This window comes from Littorina saxatilis, linkage group LG4 (assembly GCF_037325665.1).
Source record: "Littorina saxatilis isolate snail1 linkage group LG4, US_GU_Lsax_2.0, whole genome shotgun sequence".
Classification (NCBI taxonomy): Eukaryota; Metazoa; Mollusca; class Gastropoda; order Littorinimorpha; family Littorinidae; genus Littorina; species Littorina saxatilis.
Window position 1 is genome coordinate 52,349,885 of NC_090248.1, and position 25,715 is coordinate 52,375,599.

The following is a 25,715-nucleotide window of genomic DNA, read 5'->3' on the forward strand; positions in this document are numbered from 1 at the left end:
TCACTAGAATCAATGTATCTCAATTTTAGTTCAATTGCATTGAATTGTTTTAGATTTCAACACGCTGCAGTTTTCCTGCAGCTATTGAGCTTGAAAAGGAACACGCACACACACACACACCCACTCACGCACACACGCACAAACACACACAGTAATACCCAGAAAATAAATGAATGCAAACTGTGCTAAGAAGGTGAAGATGCCTCTGGGAGGTTCTTTTATGAACAAATTTTGTGTAGTGACACTGACAATGCCCGTGACATCATGAAAACAAAATGAAATAGCAACCAACCCATTATAAAAACAATCACGATTCAAACAACAGAGATCTTGTTTATAATTTGATACTACCATTATGAAAGTAGAAAGAATTTCACTACAGCAGTCCCTCTCATGAACGGACACCCTTGGGCCATAGCAAACCTGTCCGTACATTGCAGGTGGCCGGTCACGGGAGGGGTGACCACACCACCCCCTCCCCCATACACTCACACAGAGACACACACACAACATGTTTGAGTCTATGCTAACTTCTTGTGGCTACTAAACGATAACATCCAACTCCTAATACTTTGTTAAACGTTCTGCAAAAAATTATTTGTATGAATGGTGTTGAAAAGAAGAGATAAAATAAATCCTCAAGGCAGTGAACGCACTCACAATGCACTGACATCATACAAAGCAGCCACACAAACACAGCACAGAGGCAGGTGTGAGAATAAGCGTTGAAAACCAGTTTGAATGAAAACCAGCAGATAGAGCTGCATGTCATAATCATTCTTCTTGTCTGGCTTTATTGACTGCATGCCGATCTTGTGGCAGTGACTTTTCACTCTTCAGTCGGAAATACACTGTACACAACACCGCTGTCACTCTCCCTCACTGCCTACCCTAAGCCGTGACAACTGATCCTTGGAAATTGTTTGGAAGAGTACACCTCTCTATTTCTCTCCAATGCTCTTCCTGCTGACATGCAGTGACACCGGACACCCCACTGAGTTTAGCCAGCTACCCCCCCCCCCCCCCCTCTCTCTCCCTCCCCCCGGCCATGTACTGTTTGGTGCTGTGGCCAGAGAGGTATCACCGGCTAATTGAGGCCAGCTGCACTGTTCACTCAGAGCAAAACCAGTTGACTGTGTCTAACTTTTGACAAAGCAACACAACTGAAGGGTTCACAGATTAGGTAACCGACTCACTGGTCAAGGCTGCGGGGAAACAAGAGTCAATGAAAGAGGTTACACACAGACACGCGATGCTGAGAACTGTGGCCGATTTTTCACTCTCTTTCTCGGAGGGCCTTCATCGACTGTGGCTTCTGTTGCTTACGTCCAACAGACAAGAATAAAGAGCATAGTGCAGTTTCATGTTGGCATCTTCGCATTTGAAAGCAAGAAAGTGCGTGTACTCCACTCCTGACCCAAACTAACCCCTTCCTGATGGGTACACGTGCACCCAAGTTAACAGAGACTGTCATCACGCCTTTGCGGCTGGGACCTTTGTACCAAGAGCCGGACTGCTCTGTTATCGATTTTGGTGTGGTGAAAATTTGAGGATGGTCTGTCCGTACATTGCAGGTATGACCTGCTGTTGGGACCGACAATTAGTGTCCGTGTCCACGTTTTGCAGGTGTCCGTTTAAGGGGGGGCAAATATAGAAGGAAAACACTCCCTGCCGAGCAAATGTGTCCGTACATGTCAGGTGGCCGCTCACGCCGGGGGCCGTACATTGCAGGGACTGCTGTACCTTAATTGTTAAGTAAGCTGGAACAATTTAAACAGAAATTAATTTGTTAAGCACCATACAGCAGAAATAATACATGTGCTCTTTCCACACAAATATCTCTGCTTCTTCAGTTGCTTTAAACAATGTCGACAACAAAACATGTATCCTGCATGACAAAAGGCTTTTTTTAAGACTAAAAATATAACTCAAGGGGAATATTGTATCACAAATGGCTTGGTAGCAGATATACTATGTGCAAACATCTTTCAACGCCCATCTTCAATGTCCTGCGCCCACACAAAATAACGATTTACCTGCAATTGGGGCAACACACACATGCGCTGCTGCTTATAATTTTTTAACAGAGGAACAAAACAGAAAGCAGCCATGATGTACCGTATTTCATGTAGTTCCACCTTCAAGTACATGTGGAAATACAGAATGTAAATTCACAGCTGTGAATGATGTACCATACTACATGTAGTCCCACCTTCAAATACATGTGGAAATACAGAATATTTAACTGTCAAGTCTGCAGTGGGATTATGCTATGCTTTTGCAGTAATACACATGAATATCAATACACTCTCAATCACAGGATTTCTTTGAGTACGATACCACTGCTCTCAAGACCAAGAATTATGGAAGAGCACACCACGCATGCATGCACGCACGTACACACACACAATATATATCTCTTCCATCCCCATACTTCCCTCTCTCCCTCTCACCCTTCTCACTCCCCTTTCTCCCTCTCTCCGTTTTCCCTTAATCCCTCGATCTCTCTATCGATTCACACTTCGCTCTCTCTCTTAATTTGCATCACACACACACATAATTATAGGTCTGCACTCTTGTCATGGTCCCATTTGACAATAAGTTAGCATTATTAATACAAGGTAAAGACTGTACGTCTCTCCCTCAATCTTAAAGCCCCTGTTGCTGTCAATGTCCTCAGACATCATGTCACCATTTTTGCTCATGTCAAACCAGCATAGCAACAGTTACCAAAAGGATGCCAAATTCCTTGGACAGCGGTCACTATGTTTCCATGCTGGACAGCTCTTCATCATCGCTTAAGTCCCACACCTGTAATCACAAAAATTAATTACTGAGGATCAGCTAATACATTTGAATTAATGCAAAAAACCTGAAAGACACAGAGACAAAAGGAATGTAATATGCACACAGACACACTCACCCCAAATAAAATGAAAGGAATCTTTTTTTTCTCTCTGCTTTTCTGCCCGACTATCTGTCTACGTCTTTTGTCTGTATGCATGTCACTACACGGACATGATGCATTACATAGTAATTTTTCTGTCTGTAGTTTGCTAGAAACTCAAAGCACTCCGATGGTAGAGAACAGAGAGAGACATCTGCCTCCCGGCAGGCTTTCTGTTAAAAGATACTTGAGAAAGGATGAGAGCCATGTTTGTTCGACAGCTGCTACAGCAGTTCCTAAGGCTGTTAATTAAGCCGGGGGGTGGGCTCTGAGGATAAGCTCTCACTGCTCTTCAAAATACTCCCAATGCGCCCATCTCAGACAGCCACTGACAATTAAGTCCAACTCCTGGCCTTCGCATGTGGCGGAACTGTTTTTACTGATAGGAGAAGGGGCGAAAGGTGGGCCACTGGCGCCTCTAATCCAGTTGGCTGGTAGATCATCTAGGTGAAAGAAACACTGATCTTAGACTTCCGCTATGGGTTACCTAGCCTCACTGCCTTGTGAGTCCCTTGGGAAAGGATAAGGCTAGGTAGTAAACCTAACCCAAATCCGGAGTGGGGCCCCTAAGGCGGTCTGGTGTGCGTTTTGCCCACCCTTCCAGCAGCTCACTCATCTAAACCAGTGCCAAACGTCATGCTTCGCACTCCTTTGGATCACATTGGGGAGGCCGAGAGGGGGGTTCTGATGACTGGGCAACTCAGGATCTCCAAATAACTTTGCCCAGGCTTGCGCCCTGGAGAGGTCACTCTAGCTTCGCTCAGCGTCGGCACAACACGGGGGGGTAACAGTTACGGGCTATAAGTCCTACTCGATTGACATAGAGAAATGGGAGCCACAAGTTGCCTCCAACGGGGGGGATATAGCTCAGTTGGTAGCGCGCTGGATTTGTATTCAGTTGGCCGCTGTCAGCGTGAGTTCGATCCCAGGTTCGGCGGAAATTTATTTCAGAGTCAACTTTGTGTGCAGACTCCCTTCGGTGTCCGAACCCTCCCCCCGTGTACACTACATTGGGTGTGCACGTTAAAGATCCCACGATTGACAAAAGGGTCTTTCCTGGCAAAATTGCTTAGGCACAGTTAATAATTGTCTACCTATACCCGTGTGACTTGGAATAATAGGCCGTGAAAGGTAAATATGCGCCGAAATGGCTGCAATCTACTGGCCGTATAAAATTTCATCTCACACGGCATCACTGCAGAGCGCCTAGAACTGTACCCACGGAATATGCGCGATATAAGCGTCATTGATTGATTGATTGATTGAACGGTGGGAGAGACTAAAAGGGTCCGCCAAAAACGCGCTGCCGCATCACCTTCTCCCCAGCCCACGAGCTTCACATGTCCTGTCTGCAACAGAGACTGCCGTTCCAGGATCGGGTTCTTCAGCCAAGACGTTGCCCCAAATCCATGGACTGACATGTGACGGGGCGCATCAAGCATAGTCTTTCGAGACTTCGCTATGCCAATGACAGCAGTTTGAAAATCAGAAACACATGCATCTGATATTCTTCTCTTCTTCTTCTTCTGCGTTCGTGGGCTGAAACTCCCACGTACACTCGTATGTTTTTTTGCACGAGTGGAATTTTACGTGTATGACCGTTTTTTACCCCGCCATTTAGGCAGCCATAAGCCGTTTTCGGAGGAAGCATGCTGGGTATTTTCGTGTTTCTATAACCCACCGAACTCTGACATGGATTACAGGATCTTTTTCGTGCGCACTTGGTCTTGTGCTTGCGTGTACACACGGGGGGTGTTCGGACACCGAGGAGAGTCTGCACACAAAGTTGACTCTGAGAAATAAATCTCTTGCCGAACGTGGGGACGAACTCACATCTGATATAAATTGGCCTAGCTGTTTAACCATAAAGCCCCCCGCCCCCCCCCCCTCCAACACACCATCCCATAGTTTGTTTTTGTATTGCCAGCCCCTGTGTACCTCAGCCTCCATGGTTTCTTGGTGCATCTGTGTGAGTCCCGTCAGATCCTCCAGGAACATGGGCTCGTTGAACGCTCGCAGCAAGAACTGGAAGCCGTCCTTCTGGTAGTGCTCCAACACCTGTACGCCACACCATACATGATCAGTTTCAAACACTTGTATACATCACACGAGCCACGTTCATTTTCACACTAGGCATGTTCTTCTTCTTCTTCAGCGTTCCAGAATTGTCTGGCTACGTGTGAGCTCGTTTGCCCATTTGGGTTCCCCACACTATACTCTGAGAGCAAAGTCAGCTTCACTCCGCTTTTGTTGAGTAGGCATGCTGGGTATTTTCATGTTTCCATAACCCACCGAACTCTGACATGGATTACAGGATCTTTTCCGTGCGCACTTGGTCTTGTGCTTGCGTGTACACACGAAGGGGGTTAAGTCACCAGCAGGTCTGCACATAAGTTGACCTGGGAGATCGGAAAAATCTCCACTCTTAACCCACCAGGCGGCAGCGACCGGGATTCGAACTCACGACCTCCCGATTAGGAGGCCGACATCTTACCACCACGCCACTGCGCCCGTCGGCATGTTCATTTTGACACCAACAATAAAGTGTCAAGTTTGGATTTGGTGTGTCTGACCTAGCTGAAACTATTGCAGATACAAACACAGAACAAAGGAACTCCAAGCGAAAAGTGAAACAAAAACACTGGCTGGTTCTGGATCAAGCTGACAAATGCCTGGATAGACTGGATAGAGCTGCATCTTTTGTCCTTTGTAGGTTCCACTGTATAGATTCTATTTCATGTAAAGTCAATCTGCTTGCTGAATATGGTCGGGGAATAGATGGCCTTTCCAGTCATATAACCAGCTGTACAATAAAAAGCCTCGTTACAAAGATTTGCACCCAAACACATCTGCCGAGATTTGTTATGACGGTTAGTATAGAAACACAAAATACCTGTCATGCACCCCCTGAAAGCAGTGTGGCTGCTTAAATGGGACGGAAAAAACAGTCATACAAGTAAAAAACCCTTTGAGCAAAAACACGAGTGTACCAGTGAGTTACTGTCCATAAACGCAGAAGAAGAAGATCCCCTCAAATGCTAAAAGGCTCCTGACAGAAAGGGAAACTTTACAACTTACAATGTGACTGCAAGCAGTGCACTTGTCAAAGGCTCTTCCTGCAGGCAGTATCTGGTGAAACCTGGACAGGAATCCTCGAATCTGAAAACAAAAGCTGAGCCATTACAAAAAGTTGCCTAATACAGGATATTCTGTCAGTTCTATGTGACTTTCTAAATAGTATCCACAAGATCGTGATCGATGAGCACAGATGATAAATGCGGCATGCATGAAAACCTTCTTTTTTCTTTTTTTTCCGTCTTTACACCTGTTCCTTTGTCCCGTTGTGCTCTCACACCGCCCCGTCCCTGCACTCGCTGCTCCAACCACATCTGAATTTCGTTCCGCTGCCAGACTTGTCGATTTTACAGACGCTCCAGGGGGGATGTCGGGTTGCTGCGGTAGGCTACCCTTTGAAGATGACACTGCACTTCTGCTGAGTCACTTCGACGGTGTTCAGTAGTGGGTCTGTCCCGAGCTAACGGACGCAGCCCACTACCTACTATGCCCCCTACAAACGACATTGACTTTAAGTCGCGGAGCCAGACTGAGTGAGCGTCCCCTCCAGAGAGCAGACCGCCACCACGTCCCTCCGTCGACCCCCCAGAACGTCACACGTTGAAGACTGACAGCAGAACTACTATTCAGGGAAGGATGAAACAGGAACACTGAGAACCTTCATTGTAATACAGAGGCACCCCCCTTTAAAGACCCCCCAATTTAAAACTTCCTTCCTTTTAAGACCCGGTTTTCTCAGATTTTCTGTTCATAATGTGACAGGGGAGGCTACTGCTCCTTTCACAGCAGACTCTGCACCCGAGTTGTTGGCCTTTAAGTCAACACCTCTGGATTGTGGAATTCTGTTTGTGACGGGGTCTGGTGGTTTCCGATTGTCTGTATGTTCATGGAAACCTTCGGGTTTGCATAACAGTTTTTATAGGGCTAAGAAATTAGCCCTAACATTTTCAATCCCGTTTGATTGCACTTCGCCTCCCGAGGTGATCGTAGTGTTTTGGCACTCGGTTACAATAACCTCTGCAAACTTACCCCCAGTAAAAATTACAGCTCCCCCTTTTTCAAGACCTCAGATTTCTCAGATTTTTTGAGGTCTTAAAAACATTGGGGGTTACACTGAAAAATTGTTGACTTCTTCTTTGAAGTTCATACATACAGAATTCACACCAATCAATTTACATAAAGGACATCCTCTACTCGCAAACACTCTCATAACAATGTTGCACATGACATAGGACAGGCCCAGAAGGACCACACACAACAATCATGTCCCATGTCATTTGCTCTAAGCAGAAAAGTAACTGACTCTAAAAGAAAAGAAAAACAGGATACAGTTGTATATTGATTGCAAAGCCCCTCAAGCGAGAGGACACAGGAGAATAAAGGAGAGTTTTTGACACCCACTGTTTGCTAAGGATATTAATGATACAGTAAATCATCCCAGTTGCGACCTTCAAAATGTCCAGAAAATCGATCATAGAATGGAGGGGTCTTTATTGAGAATCTCACGTTTTGAACAACTCAATGTTACAGTGCAAGAAATATCGGTTCCAAGAAAATCGGTTGGAAAACAGGAGTTATCGTTCTTGGGACAGGTCGTTATGGAAGTTTTTACTGTATATGGATAATTTTCCATGGGTTGTAAGGAAGTAGCAGCGATGAAAGAAACTCACACAGAAAAATACTGCACTCACACAATTCTACCATTTCTCACCTGGTGAGGAACGAGGCCCAAAGAGCACTCTGCTTCCTTCGTCAGATTATCTTCCTTGGAGCTGGTCTCTGATGGGGCGTCTGATCTGTCAACATTTGCAGACGTTCAAAGTATACATTTCAACCATCATCACAAGAAAATCTTACAAAAAGATGGCAAGTTTCATTGCTACTGCCACCAAGCTGGAAAAAGCAGGGACATCAAGACTTGATCCTAGAAATGAAAAAAAAAGGAAAGAAAACTATCTTCACAGCATTTTGTTATGTGGTTGTCGTTGAAGCTATTGCTCGTGCTCTACCTAAATGGGCTTAGGACATATAGGAAAATACTCAGTCAAAGAGAGCATGGTTTTAAAAAATTACATGATTTTTCTTTCTCCATAATTCAAGTTATTCATATTGCAAGGAATGTCAAACTTCACACATTTTTCAATATGACCTATAAAAGAAACATCAGTGAGATGGAATCAGACCACACAAAAACAGAAACTATACACAGACTGATGTGGTTCAAGCAAACTGACCCTTTAGGGTGCTGAAGAACTGATATGAGGAGCTCCACGGCTAGGGCACCGGCCATGAGGGACACTCCTGGCCGAGTGACTGTACACTGCTGGTCCAGGGTTCGATCCTTCATAGACTGCAAAGAACAATCATCATAATCATATCAGTCCCCTGACTGGGACAGTCATCAGGGGGGACATGAGGCCAGCAGAGGCAGAAACCAGTCATGACTCTTTGCACCTCACGAGGTCAATATCAATCAATCAATCAATATGAGGCTTATATCGCGCGTATTCCGTGGGTACAGTTCTAAGCGCAGAGATTTATTTTTTTATTTTTTTATTTTTATTTTATGCAATTTATATCGCGCACATATTCAAGACGCAGGGATTTATTTATGCCGTGTGAGATGGATTTTTTTTACACAATACATCACGCATTCACATCGGCCAGCAGATCGCAGCCATTTCGGCGCATATCCTACTTTTCACGGCCTATTATTCCAAGTCACATGGGTATTTTGGTGGACATTTTTATCTATGCCTATACAATTTTGCCAGGAAAGACCCTTTTGTCAATCCTGGAATCTTTAACGTGCACACCCCAATGTAGTGTACACGAAGGGACCTCGGTTTTTCGTCTCATCCGAAAAGACTAGCACTTGAACCCACCACCTAGGTTAGGAAAGGGGGGAGAAAATTGCTAACGCCCTGACCCAGGGTCGAACTCGCAACCTCTCGCTTCCGAGCGCAAGTGCGTTACCACTCGACCACCCAGTATTAGGCAGTGGACAGTGAACACCCCTTTCAAAGCCTCCCGATTAACAATTTCCCCCTTGTAAGACCTTGCTTTTAGTATTAAAGATTTTCTGTTGATAACCTCTGAAAAGTTACCTCTATTTAAAGACTCCCTTTTCCTTTAGACCTGATTTCTCAGATTTCTGAGGTCTCAAAAAGGGAGTTGTACCATATTACAAACATGAATATCTCTTCTTCTGCGTTCGTGGGCTGAAACCCCCACGTACACTACGTGTTTTTTGCACGAGTGGAATTTTACGTGTATGACCATTTTTACCCCACCATTTAGGCAGCCATACGCCGCTTTCGGGGGAAGCATGCTGGGTATTTTCGTGTTTCTATAACCCACCGAACTCTGACATGGATTACAGGATCTTTTTCGTGCACACTTGGTCTTGTGCTTGCGTGTACACACGGGAGTGTTCGGTCACCGAGGAGAGTCTGCACACAAAGTTGACTCTGAGAAATAAATCTCTCGCCGAACGTGGGGATGAACTCACGCTGACAGCGGCCAACTGAATACAAATCCAGCGCGCTACCGACTGAGCTATATCCCCGCCCAAACATGAATATAAAGACAAATGAATCACAAAATCTAACGACTTTACACATTTTCTCTGCCACCCCATCAAACACAACAAACACACGTTTGAAATGCTACTCACATTTCCAGGAGCGACCACATCGTTGCAGAAATAGCAGCCCAGCAGACTGCCAGGAATTCCGTCAGACATGGATGCCAGGCTGTCCCCTGCTGCTGCTGCTGCTACACTCTTCTCTTCTGTTTTGACGCCATGTCGCAGCACCAGGAATGTGTCAAAGCCCAGCGCTGCGTTAATGACAATCTGGTGGAAAAATATCAAGTCAAGTTAAGTCAACTTTAATATCTCAACCATGAGAAATTACAGCGGTGGGGCACAACACAACACACACAGCACTCAAACTATTACAAGCATTTAAATAAGGACATCTAAATGTATAAACATCTGGGATGTGCACTGCTGAAAGAATTCAAGGTATAGGAGGTACGTCTCTGTGGTGAAAATGGGGCAAGTTCTTCTTTTTTCCAGCAACTTATCATCTGTTTCAAAGAGTGTTGTCTATATAACAATATTACATGCATGAAGAACAAACAGACACAAAAACACACACTCTCTCTATTTCTTTCTCTCTCTCTTCCTCTGTCTGTCTGTCTGTCTGTCTGTCTGTCTGTCTGTCTGTCTGTCTGTCTGTCTGTCTGTCTGTCTGTCTGTCTGTCCCCCTCCTCCTACTCTTTTGCTCGTTTGATCTCTGACCTTTCCCTTGGCCCCGGCAATGACGGAAGGCAGCCAGCGACTTTCCCGTGTGTCCATCAAGAGAAAGATGACGTCATGTTGCTCTATCAGCTGTTCCAACTTCTTCACGTCCTCCTCCACCTGCTTTTCAAGACCACCTGCCAAATAAAATGTTCAAATTTGACATGGACATTAACTACGTGCATGACTGGACTAGCTAAAGGCTGCAGCTACCATGCTCTACAATCTTCTGCAATAAAAAGTCAGCTTTCTTCCATCTCTGTTAAAAAACAAAAGAGAGCTTTACTCACTAAGTCAAGGACAGCACAAAACTGTTGTCTCATTTTAGCCTATATAGGCTTCTTCTTTTGTGTTGTGCTTGTCTTGATGAGTTAAAGGTGGCCGTCTACATTTTTGCTTTTTTTCAATAATCTTATGGTTAGATTTCGCTAAAAAGTTATGTCAGATGATGAATGAACCATGGGGAAAAGTTATAGAAAACAAAATATATGTAAAAAAAAGTTTATTTTGGGGAAGTGTTAGTAACACTTCCAATGTTTTGCTTTCAATGAGCCTATAAATATCGACCAATCAAATTCATGTCACTATGCTGAGAGCCACACCCACACAATCACAGTCTGACACTGGGTTTTGGAGCGTTGTCCACGATTTTTTTTAAACTAACGAAATGCACGGTATTTGAGAGGAGTTTTGCCCTTGGCATTTGCCCAATAAGGATATCCTATTACGCTGGAATACTACAATGAATTTTCAAACTGCTACCCTGGCTTCGACCTTACTGATCGAAGGGGGGTGTATTTTTGATATTTGTAAAGAATAGACTCAGCATTGTAATGGTCAAATGTTTATTTCTGTATAAAAATGTAAACAAGGACCTTTAAGATCTCTTTTGTTTTATTAACATTGTTTATATCACCAACAGTCATTTTGGTTTTTAGATTTCCATGTCTTTGTTTTTCTCCCATCTGACTTCTGACTTCCCATCCACAAGTGAAATGAAGGCAGCCCTGCTTTACATCTACTGCCTCATGAGACAAATTACAATGAATCCAGAGCTGCATTGTAAAGATGTATAAGGTTGAGTAGAGTGTTAAAAATGACTCACCATGTCGTTTTATTTGTGGCTTTAATTGGTGTGATCCCTTTGAAGCAATACTGCTTTGTGGCTTTAATTGGTGTGATCCCTTTGAAGCAATACTGCTTTGTGGCTTAGCGATTGAAAGGATTTTTTCTGCTACACGATGCAGTAACCCAATCAATGAAAAAAGCTAGCAGACAATGTTGATCAAAATGTGAGGAAAAAAAAGTCAGGGCTTATGCACCAAACATAAACAGAAAAAAACACCATACCAGCAAACAATAAGTCAAAAACATTCAATGTGTTCCTTACTTGAGACAGAATGCCCTGGCATGGGGATGGACAAAGCCACTCCTTCTGATATCTGCAAAATGAAACAATGTTAACACTGTATCTGCAAGTTCATATATTCAATCAATCAATCAATATGAGGCTTATATCGATCGTATTCCGTGGGTACAGTTCTAAGCGCAGGGATTTTTTTTAATTTTTTTTAAAATTTTTTTATTTTTTTTTAATGCAATTTATATCGCGCACATATTCAAGGCGCAGGGATTTATTTATGCCGTGTGAGATGGAATTTTTTTACACAATACATCACGCATTCACATCGGCCAGCAGATCGCAGCCATTTCGGCGCATATCCTACTTTTCACGGCCTATTATTCCAAGTCACACGGGTATTTTGGTGGACATTTTTATCTATGCCTATACAATTTTGCCAGGAAAGACCCTTTTGTCAATCGTGGGATCTTTAACGTGCACACCCCAATGTAGTGTATATAGTTCATATATTTCTACCTTCCAACCCCCTCTCCCTTCATCCTCCTAGCATATACCTCCTCAAAGTTTTCACTTACATAAAATAATAGGCATCAATCACAGGGCTATAAAATCAAGTACACCGCATGAAAATGCTGAAGCACACTAGTGGATTATAAACCTTACCTGTTCAAAGCTACTGCCAAGAGCAAAAAGTCAAATAATTAACTGATATTCTATTTTTTTATTATTATTTTTCAAATTCTAAGGGTACATTGATCTACACTCCAGAAAATTGAATTGTTAGAAACATACCACGCCAGGAAATACCTTACACTTTTTCTCCGTACATTGTAATGGTACATCCACACTTCAGAAAATGTAAAGGTAAGAAACATACCACACCAGGAAATATCCTCTTCAAAGCGTCAGCAGCAGCCTGAGCCTTTGGCTTGCCGCCGTCGAGGCAGTCTTCGAATGTGAAGAGCGACTGTCGCACAGGGTTGGAATATGACACTCTGGCGTTGTCCAAAAAAGTGATGTGCCGAACCCCCCAACTCTGAAGCAAAACAATGCTTGCTTCATTAGTGAATGCACAGATCCATATTCCCACAGCACATTTCAAGAATCACATCAACGGGACATTCTGATAATAATCGGTCCACGCTATCGCTCAGTGGTCTCTCTGACAGGATGAATAATTACTATGCGCATCAAAGGGAAATCTATCAAAACAAGAAAACAGAGTTATCTCCCATATGGTTTTCGCTAATGTTTCTGATAACAGACGAAAGACGAACGTGATTGTAGAATGGCCGACTTCGACAGTGATCTCCGTTCTGTTCTTCACAGTTATGATAAAGACATCGTTCTAAGGTCAAAACAAGTCGAAATTTTGAGACTGCTGTGGGAAGGAGACCGTGATATTGTTGCATCACTCCCAACTAGTTACCGAAAAAGTGTCGTCTGCTTCGTAGCCAAAGTTGATTATCACGTGACACTTTTGCCATATTTAGAGTTGTTTGCACAGTAAATACACCCGCGAAAGATAGCTCGCTTGAAACTGTCTTACATATCAATTCCTTTGTAATTCAAAAATTACACAACACCATGAAAAATCATTATCGACGATCGCGAATCTGTTTATATCAATAACACATTACGAAAAGCTCTAAATATGTAAAAAAAATCGATTTCCTCTCCAGAGAAGGAAAACAAAGGCATCCTGTCAGGGATAAATGAGACCCGAAGGAAAGTAACTCATTTTGACCTGAGTTCAGGATGATCAACGGGACTGTTTCTAATGTTAGACTTATCTGTACTGATGTAGATCTTGTCTGGATCTGGGTGCCCACTAGTTGTTGGTCGTGAGATATACACCACAGGAGCGGATTTCAGCTATCCTGTTACCCTTCAATAAGCTCAACTACTTCTGTGGAAATGACAAAATTAGCTGCTGTTTTTCTTCTTTCTTTTATTGCCATGTCTTCTTTAAACTTGAACAGTCTTCTTTTACTTTCATTCTTCTCATATGAAATAGTACAAACCAGCCATTTTTAATGCATGAACAAACACACACACACACACACACACACACACACACACACACACACTTACCCACGCACAAACACACACACACACACAACAAAGAGCAATTAAATCTAAACACAACAGCAACAACAACAGCAGATGCTCTTCTGACAAAGTGACATACGTCTTTTTTGTGTGTGTCTTTTTTCTCTTTTTTTCTTCTGACATACAGTCGAACCCACTTAAAACGAACACGCTAGTTACGAATTTTGACTTATAACGAATTAGTTTTAAGTTCCCAACTGAATACCTCTTTCTTCATGCTTAAAAAAAATGCTTAAAACGAATTCTTTATAACGAATTTACGCTTATAACGAGCACTTTTTGGATTCCCAAGCATGCATAATGTCTGTAATTTACTCACGCTTATGACGAAATCTTTAAACTCGTCCCGAGATCGACATATCATGGGAATTTGAGAAGTTTGAATACATGTGTCAAAGTCTTCCCTTGCGTCGACTGCTTGAACCATTGCTCAACCGATCACTGAATAAAGTTAAACTGATTACACTGTACTCACAAAACAATTTCAAATTTAGAATCAAAGTGATTGATAGCTCAGACACTGAACATGAATGACTGACTGACGTTTATTTCCTTCGCGAATACCAAAAACAAAACATCGAACGGAAGCCATTGCCAAAAAATATAGATGCCAGAGTGGTTTCCCTTGGACAAGGGAAACCACACTCTCAACGTTTGCGTTCGCCGGTTCGCGATAGTTTATCAGTCAGTCAGTGCTTTCGATTTGGATTTGAACATCATGTTGCAACAAAACAAAACAAAAACTAAATTGGCCAAGGTTTGCTACCCGTCGCCAAGGTAAGTGATTCCGGACAAATGATAGGAACACCGCGAATGTGGACAGTGTCAGTGTGTGCGCGTGTGTGTGACCAAAAACGTAACAACTGGATGAAACATCTGTGTGCTCACTCTCACTCAAACTCAACAATCATCACTCAACATGAGACACACATGAACATGTAGCTGAATGTCACTTTATTGTCCAAACGTGAAGCAGCATGAAAGTTGCGAAAGAAACAAATTGAAACACCATAAAATGTACAAGACTTAAAAAAAAAAAAAATTAAAAATCGATCAATTTTCTTAATACGAATTTTGGTTAAGACAAACTTTTTTTCCGATCCCCAGTGATTCGTCTTAAGCGAGTTCGACTGTACATCTCACACAGCCAAAACACCTTGGTCTATCACAATACTTACCAGCAGATTACGGGCAACATTGCAGCCCAGTGTTCCAGAGCCAAGCAGCAGACACCTGGTGGCGCCAATCTTCTCCAGACACAGGTCTGGCATCAAGCGCCATCGCATCAGCTTCAGGTTCAAATCCACTGCAGACTCTGCTAACCTGAAAGTAGTGTTGATCATACACATACCCCCCGCGGGTTAGGGGGAGTCCCATATTGGTTGGGACGAGAAAGAATTTACCCGATGCTACCCAGCATGTCGTAAGAGGCGACTTACGGTTCTGTTTCTCCTTTTACCCTTGTTAAGTGTTTCTTGTATAGAATATAGTCAATGTTTGTAAAGATTTTAGTCAAGCAGTATGTAAGAAATGTTAAGTCCTTTGTACTGGAAACTTGCATTCTCCCAGTGAGGTTATATATTGTACTACGTTGCAAGCCCCTGGAGCAATTTTTTCATTGGTGCTTTTGTGAACAAGAAACAATTAACAAGTGGCTCTATCCCATCTCCCCCCTTTCCCCTATCCCATCTCCCCCCTTTCCCCGTCGCGATATAACCTTGAATGGTTGAAAACGACGTTAAACACCAAATAAAGAAAGAAAGAAAGAAAGATCATACACATGTGTAAACTATTATCCTCTAACTTCAAACTACCTCCAAACATCCTCTAACTTAACAACGGCCCAAAACTTCACACACACACACACACACACACACACACACACACACACACACACACAAATGGAACCTTGTCCTATTAGTTACGCTGTTGGGGTCTATGTCGACCAAAAGAATGGGATTCACTGTAGGTCGAGTTCCAGTAGGTGGATTCTCTGTATACCTAAGACTTTAAAATTGGCAATCTTGAATACAGGGAATACCACAGGGTGTAGTTCCTGTAGCGTTTTGCTAATATCAATGAAAGTCACATGATGCTTAGCGACATCGTTAGAATTTGATGTTTTTCGATCTTTTTTTGATATTTCTTAGAAATTCGAGTATGGTTTGCAAGTTTTATTGAAAAACTGCACCCTGTGGGATTCCCTGTATACTAGATTGCCAATTTTAAAGTCTTATAGGTATACAGGGAATCCACCTACAGGAACTCCACCTACAGGAAATCCCACTCTTTTGGTCGACATAGACCCCATCAGCATTAGTTACAGTGATTGACTGCCAAACAAGAAAAGCACATTTTTATACGACTCACCTTTCATCATATGTATATATTACATGAATCAAAAATAAAACATACAGACAGACGCTGCTCATTACTGAGACTCACTGACTACTCGGGTCAATCAAACATCAATGGTGAAAGGAAAAATTCCGACCGCAAAGGAAGGCATATTATAACTCATATTCTGGAAGAAGCAGAGCACATATGAGCAGAAATACATACTCAACTGTAGTTCATAACCAAACATTATAGGTTGGTACACCTGAAACCTTGCAGAACCAATTTATTTTCTGATAAGCTGAATAAGTGCATGTTGAAATTCTTACTCTTGTCCAATTAAAACAAGAAGAGCAAACGCTCGATCGAGTCACTTTCGCAGTTCTGAATATTATATGAGGCATCAGATGGACAGGAAGAAATTGCTATTCACAACACAATACAGATGTAAATAATTTGATGTAAAGAATAATCCTATAAAGTTTGAATCAAATCCGATGAATAGTTTCAGAGATATGATATTTCAATTTTTTTCCTTCAAGACATACCTGTGACCTTGAAAAAGGTCAAAGGTCACCAAAGCAGACGTCAAAGTGTAGAGGTCACTGGGAGTCACGTTCACATAAAATTTGAGCCCGGTCACTTTTATAGTTTCCGAGAAAAGCCCAACGTTAAGTTGTGTGTTGCCGAACAGAAAAGGCTAGTTATCTCCCTTGTTTTTCTGATAACGTTCGTAAAAGGCTACAGATGTAAATACTTTGATGTAAAGAATAATCCTACAAAGTTTCAATCACATCCGATGAACTTTGTCAAAGATATAAAATGTCTAATTTTTCCTTTGACGCTGACCTGTGACCTTGAAAAAGGTCAAAGGTCAACGAAACCATCGTTAAAGTGTAGAGGTCATTGGAGGTCACGACTAAACAAAATATGAGCCGGATCGCTTTGATAGTTTCCGAGAAAAGTCCAACGTTAAGGTGGTGTCTACGGACGGCCGGCCGGCCGGCCGGCCGGACAGACTAACACTGACCGATTACATAGAGTCACTTTTTCTCAAGTGACTCAAAAAGTCGCTTGTTCATTTCAATGCTTGTTATTCTCTCAGGTACCAGGAGATTGGTTCCGTATAACTCTCACTAACTCTATTGCACATGTCGTATGCATGTAGAGTGCTTACTTCCCTTTGTTTATCAGAGCATCCAATCAAGCAGGAGTCCCCCCTCCAAGAATTAAAAAAAGCTAAAAGTATAAAAACACAAATCAAGTGCAATGAATAAATTAAAGAAAAAAAAACCAAGATGGCAAAAATTATGAGGTACCTCGTAGGATCCATGGAGGCACTGAGGTCCACCATACGTGCTCCCATTTTCTGCCGCTCATTTCTCTCCCAACCCAACACTTTGGGTGTCTCTGTGGAAACGCAGGACAAAAACTCAGCTAGTAAAATCCATCTGACATACACAAAAGTTGACCTCACTCAAAAAAACTGTCATGATCAGCTAGAAAAACATACAAACCTATTGAATTCTATAGTTGCAACCATTAACGTTCAAAACAGCCCACTAATGCATACTCCATGAAGGCAGGGTAACAGTATGCAACAAGGACACAAACTCAAGAAAACAAGCTTATTTATGTGACCAAAACATTACAAGAATACACTAATATTCATGATGGTGGACTTGACAAGAATAAACCCGAAGAGCAAATTGACTTTACTCCTGCAACTTCCATCAGTACTTTATCATTACAAAGGTTTTCACTCAGCAAGAAAATCTCTATGCACAGATCAAGGAACCTACCGGTCAACTCAGCAACAGAAGACAGTTTGATGGAGATCACAAGGCTGTGGGTGACCTCTCTCTGTCCTTGACGACTACGGTCACGAAAGCAGACCACTTCCAAATCTTTCAGCTCGTTTGCACTGTTGAAGACCACACACACAAGAAATTCCTTCGAGGTAGGAAAAACACCCCCGTTGGTCAAAGGGAAATAACCATTCTCACTGCCACCAACTGAGAAGGTTATTTCCCTTTGACCATTAATATGTCACTCTTAATCTTAATCCACCAATAACTCCCTAACCGTGTGTTTGACTGGTCCCAATTTTTGTAAGGACCGTCTCAGGAATGTATAGAACCTGTTCACCAAGTTTGGTGACGATCGGTCCGTTCATTCTTGAGATCTATATGCGAACACAAACACACAAACACACAAACACATCGACCGAAACCTATACACACCCCTATACCGGGGGTGTAATAATGTAAAGGAAAATAACTGTCCTAAAGTCTGTTATTTTTGCTAAATCCTGAAGAGTTACGCCCCACTTTAGCCTGACAAACAGCGACATGCTGTCGACCAGTTTAAACCAATATCACAGCGAATAACTGACTCCGATGTATATATGTTAAGCAGTGTCAGTTAGATATGTCCCTGTTTCTTTCGAAAATATACACAACGGAGTTTACGTTTGATGCAGCGATGCCGGATCGCTTGCCCTGAGTGATAGCCGATGACGTGTTTTGCCTGAGGTCACATGAGTTTCGCTTGAGGTCACGGGAGCTTTGTGATCACGGCAGACCATCGCCAGTGAATCGTGGCTCCAATGTCCATATTTCTGAAAGAAAAAGTCATCCGATTCCAGCGGACACTGTATATAAAACATACCGGAGTCCGTTATTCGCTGCGATCTTGGTTTAACAGGTCGACCACTTGTCACTGTTTGTCACACTAAACCGGGGCATAACTCTTCGACAATAATTGAAAATCCTGACTGAGTTATTTCCAGCAAACGTCTATTAGAAGATGGTCTACATAGGTAGGAAAGCACCAATAAAGTGTCATGTAAGTAAGTTCTGTGAAGGATAGTATCTGTCGGAAGCCATGTTTACCAGTGAAAAGCGAGCAGTGTGATGAAGTTGCGCAGCGGCCAGCCAGGGTTTGTTTCCAATGTACAAGGGTCACAGAATCCAGCCAGCACCTGAAATAAATTTGTGCTGTGTTTATTAAGAGCATAACTACTTTTAAGACAATTTTCTGTATGTTTTACATTCAGACAGTTAAGTTATATTGAATTGAATTGAATTACATTCTATGAACAGCTCCACTTTCTTTCTTTATTTGGTGTTTAACGTCGTTTTCAACCACGAAGGTTATATCGTGACGGGGGAAGGGGGGAGATGGGATAGAGCACAGCACCACTGAGTTCTGCGGCTGTCAAATTTGCTACAGTACATCTAAACCAAGAAGCTCTCTTGGTTCAAACAAAATGCTGTTCAATCGACAGTGTCATTGTACAATAATAATCAAACAGAAATGGGGCACAAACTTAAGCAAAAGGTGACAGTGCCTTTGCATGTTAAGACTACAGAAACAAGCCACAGCCCAAGTTGTTTCTCCCTCTCTCTCTCTTCTTGGGGGCGGGGACGTAGCTCAGTTGGTAGCGCGCTGGCTTTGTAGCCAGTTGGTCGCTATCAGCGTGGGTTCGATCCCCACGTTTGGCGAGAGATTTATTTCTCGGAGTCAACTTTGTGCAGACTCTCTTCGGTGTCCGAACACCCCCGTGTGCACACATGCGCACGAAAAAGATCCCACGTTCACAGCGAAAGTCTCAGGGCTTGGAAAACACGAAGACACGCATGCATCATCTCTCGTCTCTGATTATCATGATCGTATTTCGATACTTTGACGAGACAAGCCCAATGCTGGTGTGTCGAAGAAGACAGCCACAGCGGGCTTGTTCGAATCAAAGTATCACACCATATCTTCAGCGTATTACCAATACCTGTCCCAATATAGACCAGTTGGTCTAAGAGGACGTTAAACCCCAATAGTCAGTCAGTCTTCTTGTCATTCAAAGATCTTGTCTGCAGCAGTCGAGTTTGGTCCACAGTAAAGTCTGCAAGGGCCACAATATCAGAACAGTGGAACCCCCCTTTTCAAGACCTTGTTGTTTTTGATCTTCTATCTCATAACCTGTGTAAATTTACCCCGATTTTATGACTGCCCTTTTTTAAGACTTGATTTTATGAGGTCTTAAAAGGGAGGATACCCTGCATTGACTAGTACAGAAAGGGCAGGGATGTAGCTCAGTCGGTAGCGCGCTGGATTTGTATCCAGTTGGCCGCTGTCAGCGTCAGTTCGTCCCCACGTTCGGCGAGAGATTTATTTCTCAGGGAGTCAACTTTGTGTGCAGACTCTCCTCGGTGTCCGAACACCCCCCCGTGTTTACACGCAAGCACAAGACCAAGTGCGCACAAAAAAGATCCTGTAATCCATGTCAGAGTTCGGTGGGTTATAGAAACACGAAAATATCCAGCATGCTTCCTCCGAAAACGGCGTATGGCTGCCTAAATGGCGGGGTAAAAAACGGTCATACACGTAAAATTCCACTCGTGCAAAAAACACGAGTGTACGTGGGAGTTTCAGCCCACGAACGCAGAAGAAGAAGAAGAAAAGGAGGTTCCCCTGTATTGACTAGTACAGAAGCGAATCTAACACCTCGTCTCTCCACAGCAAATACAAAACAACACTCTTGGTTTTTTTTAAATTTAAATTTTATGCTCTCATGGCAAAGCGATCAGGGGTATGTGAGACAACTCTTAGGTTATGGAAACAATGTAATTGATATCTCTCTAAACAAAGCAATTAGATATCACTAAATCACCTTTTTCTTGTCTGCCAGTGCCTGTGTGATGGTGGCGACGTCTCGCACAGTAACAGTGTCCCCCTCCTCCACCAGGATGAAATAATTCTCAAACTGGGGCTTCTGCAGCTGGTATGCATCATACGACTCCAACAAACTGGCCACCTGAAACAAAACATGATGATTCAAATGGATGTGTGTGTGTTAGTGTTAGTGTGTGTGTGTGTGTGTGAGTGTTAGTGTTAGTGTTAGTGTGTGTGTTAGTGTATGTGTGTGTGTGTGTGTTAGTGTGTGTGTGTGTTAGTGTGTGTGTTAGTGTATGTGAGTGTGTTAGTGTGTGTGTGTGTTAGTGTGTGTGTTAGTGTTAGTGTGTGTGTGTGTGTGTGATTGTGTGTTAGTGTAAGTGTGTGTGTGTTAGTGTTAGTGTGTGTGTGTGTCAGTGTTAGTGTTAGTGTGTGTGTGTGTGTGTGTGTGTGTGTGTTAGTGTTAGTGTGTGTGTGCGTGATACAAACTGCACAGAAAAAAGCACAGAGGCCAAATTCCCTGCCTTTTATTTACCTTCCCTTGAAATTCTGTATATGTATATAACTGCATGTAAGTAGGAAAGAAAAATGAGACCTAAACGGTGGGTCGGTTAAAGCTGTCTCTCACCTGCTGAGGGCTGAACCTCTTGTCCAAGGTGACAGGCGGAGAGTTGACGTTCACAGTCTCTGGTGCCACAAGGCAGGGACTGGCAAACCAATAGAAGTAATGGTATTTCTTCAGATTCTGGGTGAGAAAAAAGACATGTATATCAAACACAGGTGGATACCAATTGACAGACAAACCCCCACACACATGTGATCGCACCGTGCTTATGAAACACAATGTATTTGCTTTAGAAGCTGAGACTATTCACTTTTTAATACCACTTTTTTTTAAAGTGAAAACCAAACTAGAAAAAACAACAACGCAAAGAGATACTCCAAAGCTAACATATAAACCAGAACCAAAGAAATAAACAATAAAGAACATAGGCTTACTGCATAAGTGAGAAGAAGAAATCTTGACAGAAGACTTGGATTCTTCAGTGCAGCACCACTTTTGATGTCATTCCAAATCTGTTATGAACAAAATCAACCCAAACAGTTATTTGGGAAAGTGTAGGCTGAACCAGTTTTGGTCACAACCTCTTGCTTACTTGAGGATATGACACTGTGAAAGAGAGAGAGAGAGAGAGAGCGAGAGAGAGAGACAAAGAGAGAGGAAGAGAGAGAGAGAGACAGAGACAGAGACAGAGAGACAGCGAGAGAGAGAGAGAGAGAGAGAGAGAGAGAGAGAGAGAGAGAGAGAGAGTATGAGTGTGTACCATGTTTGTGGTTTATTCGTTTTTGTGTCTTTGTCACTCTGCTGACAAAATGTACCTGTAACATTCCATTCTGTCTTATACATGTATATTTGTTAGTCAGATTAGGAAAGACCTCTCTCTCTCTCTGTGCCTCTCTCTCTTTGTCACACACACACACACACAAGGATGCATACACACACACTGACTCATCTATACTCACACACTCCCTTCTTTCCCCCCTCTCTCCCCATCCTTAACATCCAGCTTATGCTATCTTTTACTTACAAGTCTTTGTTTTGTCTGTTTGTATTTTTCTTAGAGCTGTCAGCACCATTCTAGTCCTGCAACTTACTTCAGTTCCCAGTGAGTTGATGATCTGTTTCTTGTCAATCTCCTTGAACGCCTCCACTGTGTTCATGTTGTGCAGTACGCCCAAAGCAGGTAGATTTCTGGCAGGAATTTTCTCTGTCCTGTTGAAGTACTATATATTACAAAGTATACCTTTTTCACAACTGTTTTGTTTTATCATAATAAAAAAAATCCCGTTGTGTCTTAACTTTACTAAATATTGTCATGACTCAGGACTCCTGCAATGGAGGGACAATCTTGGTTGTAGCAGACAACTTGATCTTTAAGTGTGACACGCCTTTGACTATGCATTTGTTTTTTGTTTTACAGTAAAACCTGCGAGCAAAGGACGCTCTTGGGGAGCCTTGCCACTGTCCTTTGTAGCAAGGTGTCCTTTCTTATGAATATGAATGCGCCAACATTTCTTTTTGAAAAAAAACCACCAACAGTCACTGATTCTTTTTTACCAGTGATTATTAAAACTCAAAGTTTTGAAGCCCTCAAGTTTTTTTGTTTTTTGTTTTTGTTCAAAGAAAAGGAGAGAGAGAGAGAGAGAGAGAGAGAGAGAGAGAGAGAGAGAGAGAGAGAGAGAGAGAGAGAGAGAGAGAGAGAGAGAGAGAGAGAGGTGCAATCGGTTTCTTATCTGAAGCAATGGGCCATTCACTGAAAGATTCTTTGATTGAGCTGTTGAAAACCACTCGAAGAGTTCTTCGTTCAACTCATCATAGGTTGTTTTTCTTCTCTTAACACATTTTGCCGTCGATCTGGCACCAGAGTCCCACTGACTGAGAATTTGTGTTCGATCAGCTTTTATGTTGGAAATTTGAGTTTTTCCGCAATTCAGCTCATCAGCAACTTTTCGAACGGTCTTTATGACATTGACTCTCTCTTCTAAAGTCAAAATTTGTCGTTTTGGCATGATGAGACGAAGACGAAGGATGAGACGAAGATGCATCACAGTACAGAAAGTAGAAACCCGAAATGTTTGTGAGTTCACGGCATCGACCAATGAGCGTGCACCACACAAAAATCAACTTCTTTCAAGTGCTGTCATTGGCTTACAAAATAAGCTTCTCGCGCGTTCACATCGCCAGCGAGATTGTATTTGCAGAACCAAGATGGCGGACCAGCGTCTGCTAAAAGCTGTCTGCTTCAAGGGTTTGTCCGTTGTTGGCAAATATGGAACCCAATCGGGACCAAAAAAGGGTGTCCGCGTCCGCGCCTTTGAGGTGTTCGCTCTTTTAAGGTGTTTTTGAGAGTAAAATACATCCGTCCTCACTTGAATTGTCCGTTATGCTAAGGTGTCCGCCGAAATAAGGGTCCGTTAGATGCAGGTTTTACTGTATTACCCAGTGGTATGTGTTCATGGGCATGACTCTTTCTTTCTTTCTTTATTTGGTGTTTAACGTCGTTTTCAACCGTTCAAGGTTATATCGCGACGGTGGGCATGACTCAACACAGCCTGTTCTAACTGTGAAAACTAACAATTGAGGCATGTAATTTGTAAAGTCGTACTCACGTATCAAACGCAGCATAGTCAATTGTTAGTCGAGGCGCTAGCCCACCCGGATCTCCTGCAAGTACAAGCAAAAGTACAGGGTTGGGGAGAGTGGAAAAATAAACACTGTTGAGATGACGCATGCATGAATACTTCATGTATGGCTTAGCTGATACCATGACACCTTCTCTGCAAAGAAAGTTGACATATTCCTGGGAGGGGGGGATTCTTATTTACATAAAGTTTACATCAAGTTTATCTCTCTGCCATACTGTCAGCCACACTGCATAAACTTGTAAGTTTAGTTAAATTAGAGAGAGAGACTGAGAATGGAGAGAGATGGAGTGTGTGTGTGTGTGTGTGTGTGTGTGTGTGTGTGTGTGTGTGTGTGTGTGTGTGTGTTTATGTGTTATCATTCTGTTTGGTTTGAATTGTTAGTTTGTTTGTCGTTGTTGTTGTTATGTTGTTGTTGTTGTTCTCTTTATTATTGCAAATTGTATCTGTGAGTCAGCTATTGTCTCATTTGCACATGTTTCTGCTGTTTCCCTGAAGTCTGCTACTAAGCTGCTTTTACTGTTTCGTTCCCATGAACAAAATGATAAAATAAAAAATAAACCATTAGTTCCGCTTACCGTTGTAGTAAAAGCCTCTAATCTGCCGTGCTTTGTCGTCGAGCCCGTAAACATTTAGCTTGTTTTCTGAAAGTTTGTGCCAGAATCCCTGGTCAATCATGCTTGAAAACGGGACATACTGTAAGACCGTCGCCATTGCGGTAACTCTGTAAATCAGTGATAGCGAGTATCGATGCAGTCTTATAATTTGTAAGTTTACGTTTGTGATTCTTGACAGTTCTGGGCGTCTGCTGCGACGATGCTCTGTCACATGGAAATTCCACTTCCGTCTGTTTGCCTTGTGTTCGTTGCTGTGATTGGCCACTATTTATGACCAATATATCAACTAGGTTTTGATTGGTGTATGGAGATATCGGTAGTCTTGGTCAGCCCAGCTTTTTTTTAAAGGGGTCGAATTCGTACTACGTATGTGGCACTTGCAATTTCAAAATTCAAGATACAAAAAAACAAAAACAAAAATCCCCAAGCACCCAAAGAAAAGCCAAACAAGAGGTTATTATTCTAGCCAGAGTCCAAAAGTTCCAGGCTAGACTTTAATTCATAATAATCGAGCCCACTCAGAAAATCATTTGTCATCATAGTTATGGTGTGTATGTGTGTGTGTATGTGTGTATGTGTTTGTGTGTGTGTGTGTGTGTGTGTGTGTGTGTGTGTGTGTGTGTGTGTGTGTGAATGTACGTATGTCAGTGTAGGAGAGCTGGTACGCCAGCTGGTACTGCGATCTGTGCCACAGCTACAACTACAGCCCTGTAGCTTTCGATCTCCATGGTGTGGAGCAAGAGTCTCGAGACTCTGCAAGTAACCATAGTTCTATGTTTACCTTCCACCCTGATGACTCCTTCCATCCCCCCCACTGCTCCTCCCCCACCCGACAAAGCCAACAAAACAAAAACACAAACCGCCCACTCCGGATTTTAAATGTCAACTTCCAATCCGCCCCAGGCAAGGTTGCTGAGATTGCCCACCTCGCCCAGAGTCTGAAACCTGACATCATTATCGGGACGGAAACGTGGCTGATCCCTGAAGTGGAGTCCAGTGAAATCCTACCCCCTGACTTCAAGACCTATAGGAAAGACAGGAACAGAAATGGCGGGGGCGTACTTATAGCTGTTGCTGACTCCC

The 25,715-nt window shown here is 42.8% G+C and overlaps 1 protein-coding gene across 1 annotated transcript; it reads right to left on the reverse strand.

The window, feature by feature from the left end:
* Positions 1-174: 174 nt before the first annotated feature.
* Positions 175-24,854, reverse strand: LOC138965052 (ubiquitin-like modifier-activating enzyme ATG7). Its single transcript, XM_070337177.1, has 19 exons — positions 24,594-24,854; positions 23,983-24,037; positions 22,468-22,585; positions 21,811-21,888; positions 21,440-21,556; positions 20,810-20,953; positions 19,035-19,123; positions 17,943-18,064; positions 17,460-17,550; positions 14,982-15,126; positions 12,569-12,727; positions 11,719-11,770; positions 10,329-10,465; positions 9,699-9,878; positions 8,257-8,372; positions 7,734-7,818; positions 6,026-6,106; positions 4,886-5,005; positions 175-2,811 (listed from the first exon to the last, which is right to left on the reverse strand). Exons 1-19 carry the CDS (start codon positions 24,727-24,729, stop codon positions 2,764-2,766), a joined length of 2,073 nt encoding a protein of 690 aa, XP_070193278.1. The 5' UTR covers positions 24,730-24,854; the 3' UTR covers positions 175-2,763.
* Between the last annotated feature and the right edge of the window lie 861 nt (positions 24,855-25,715).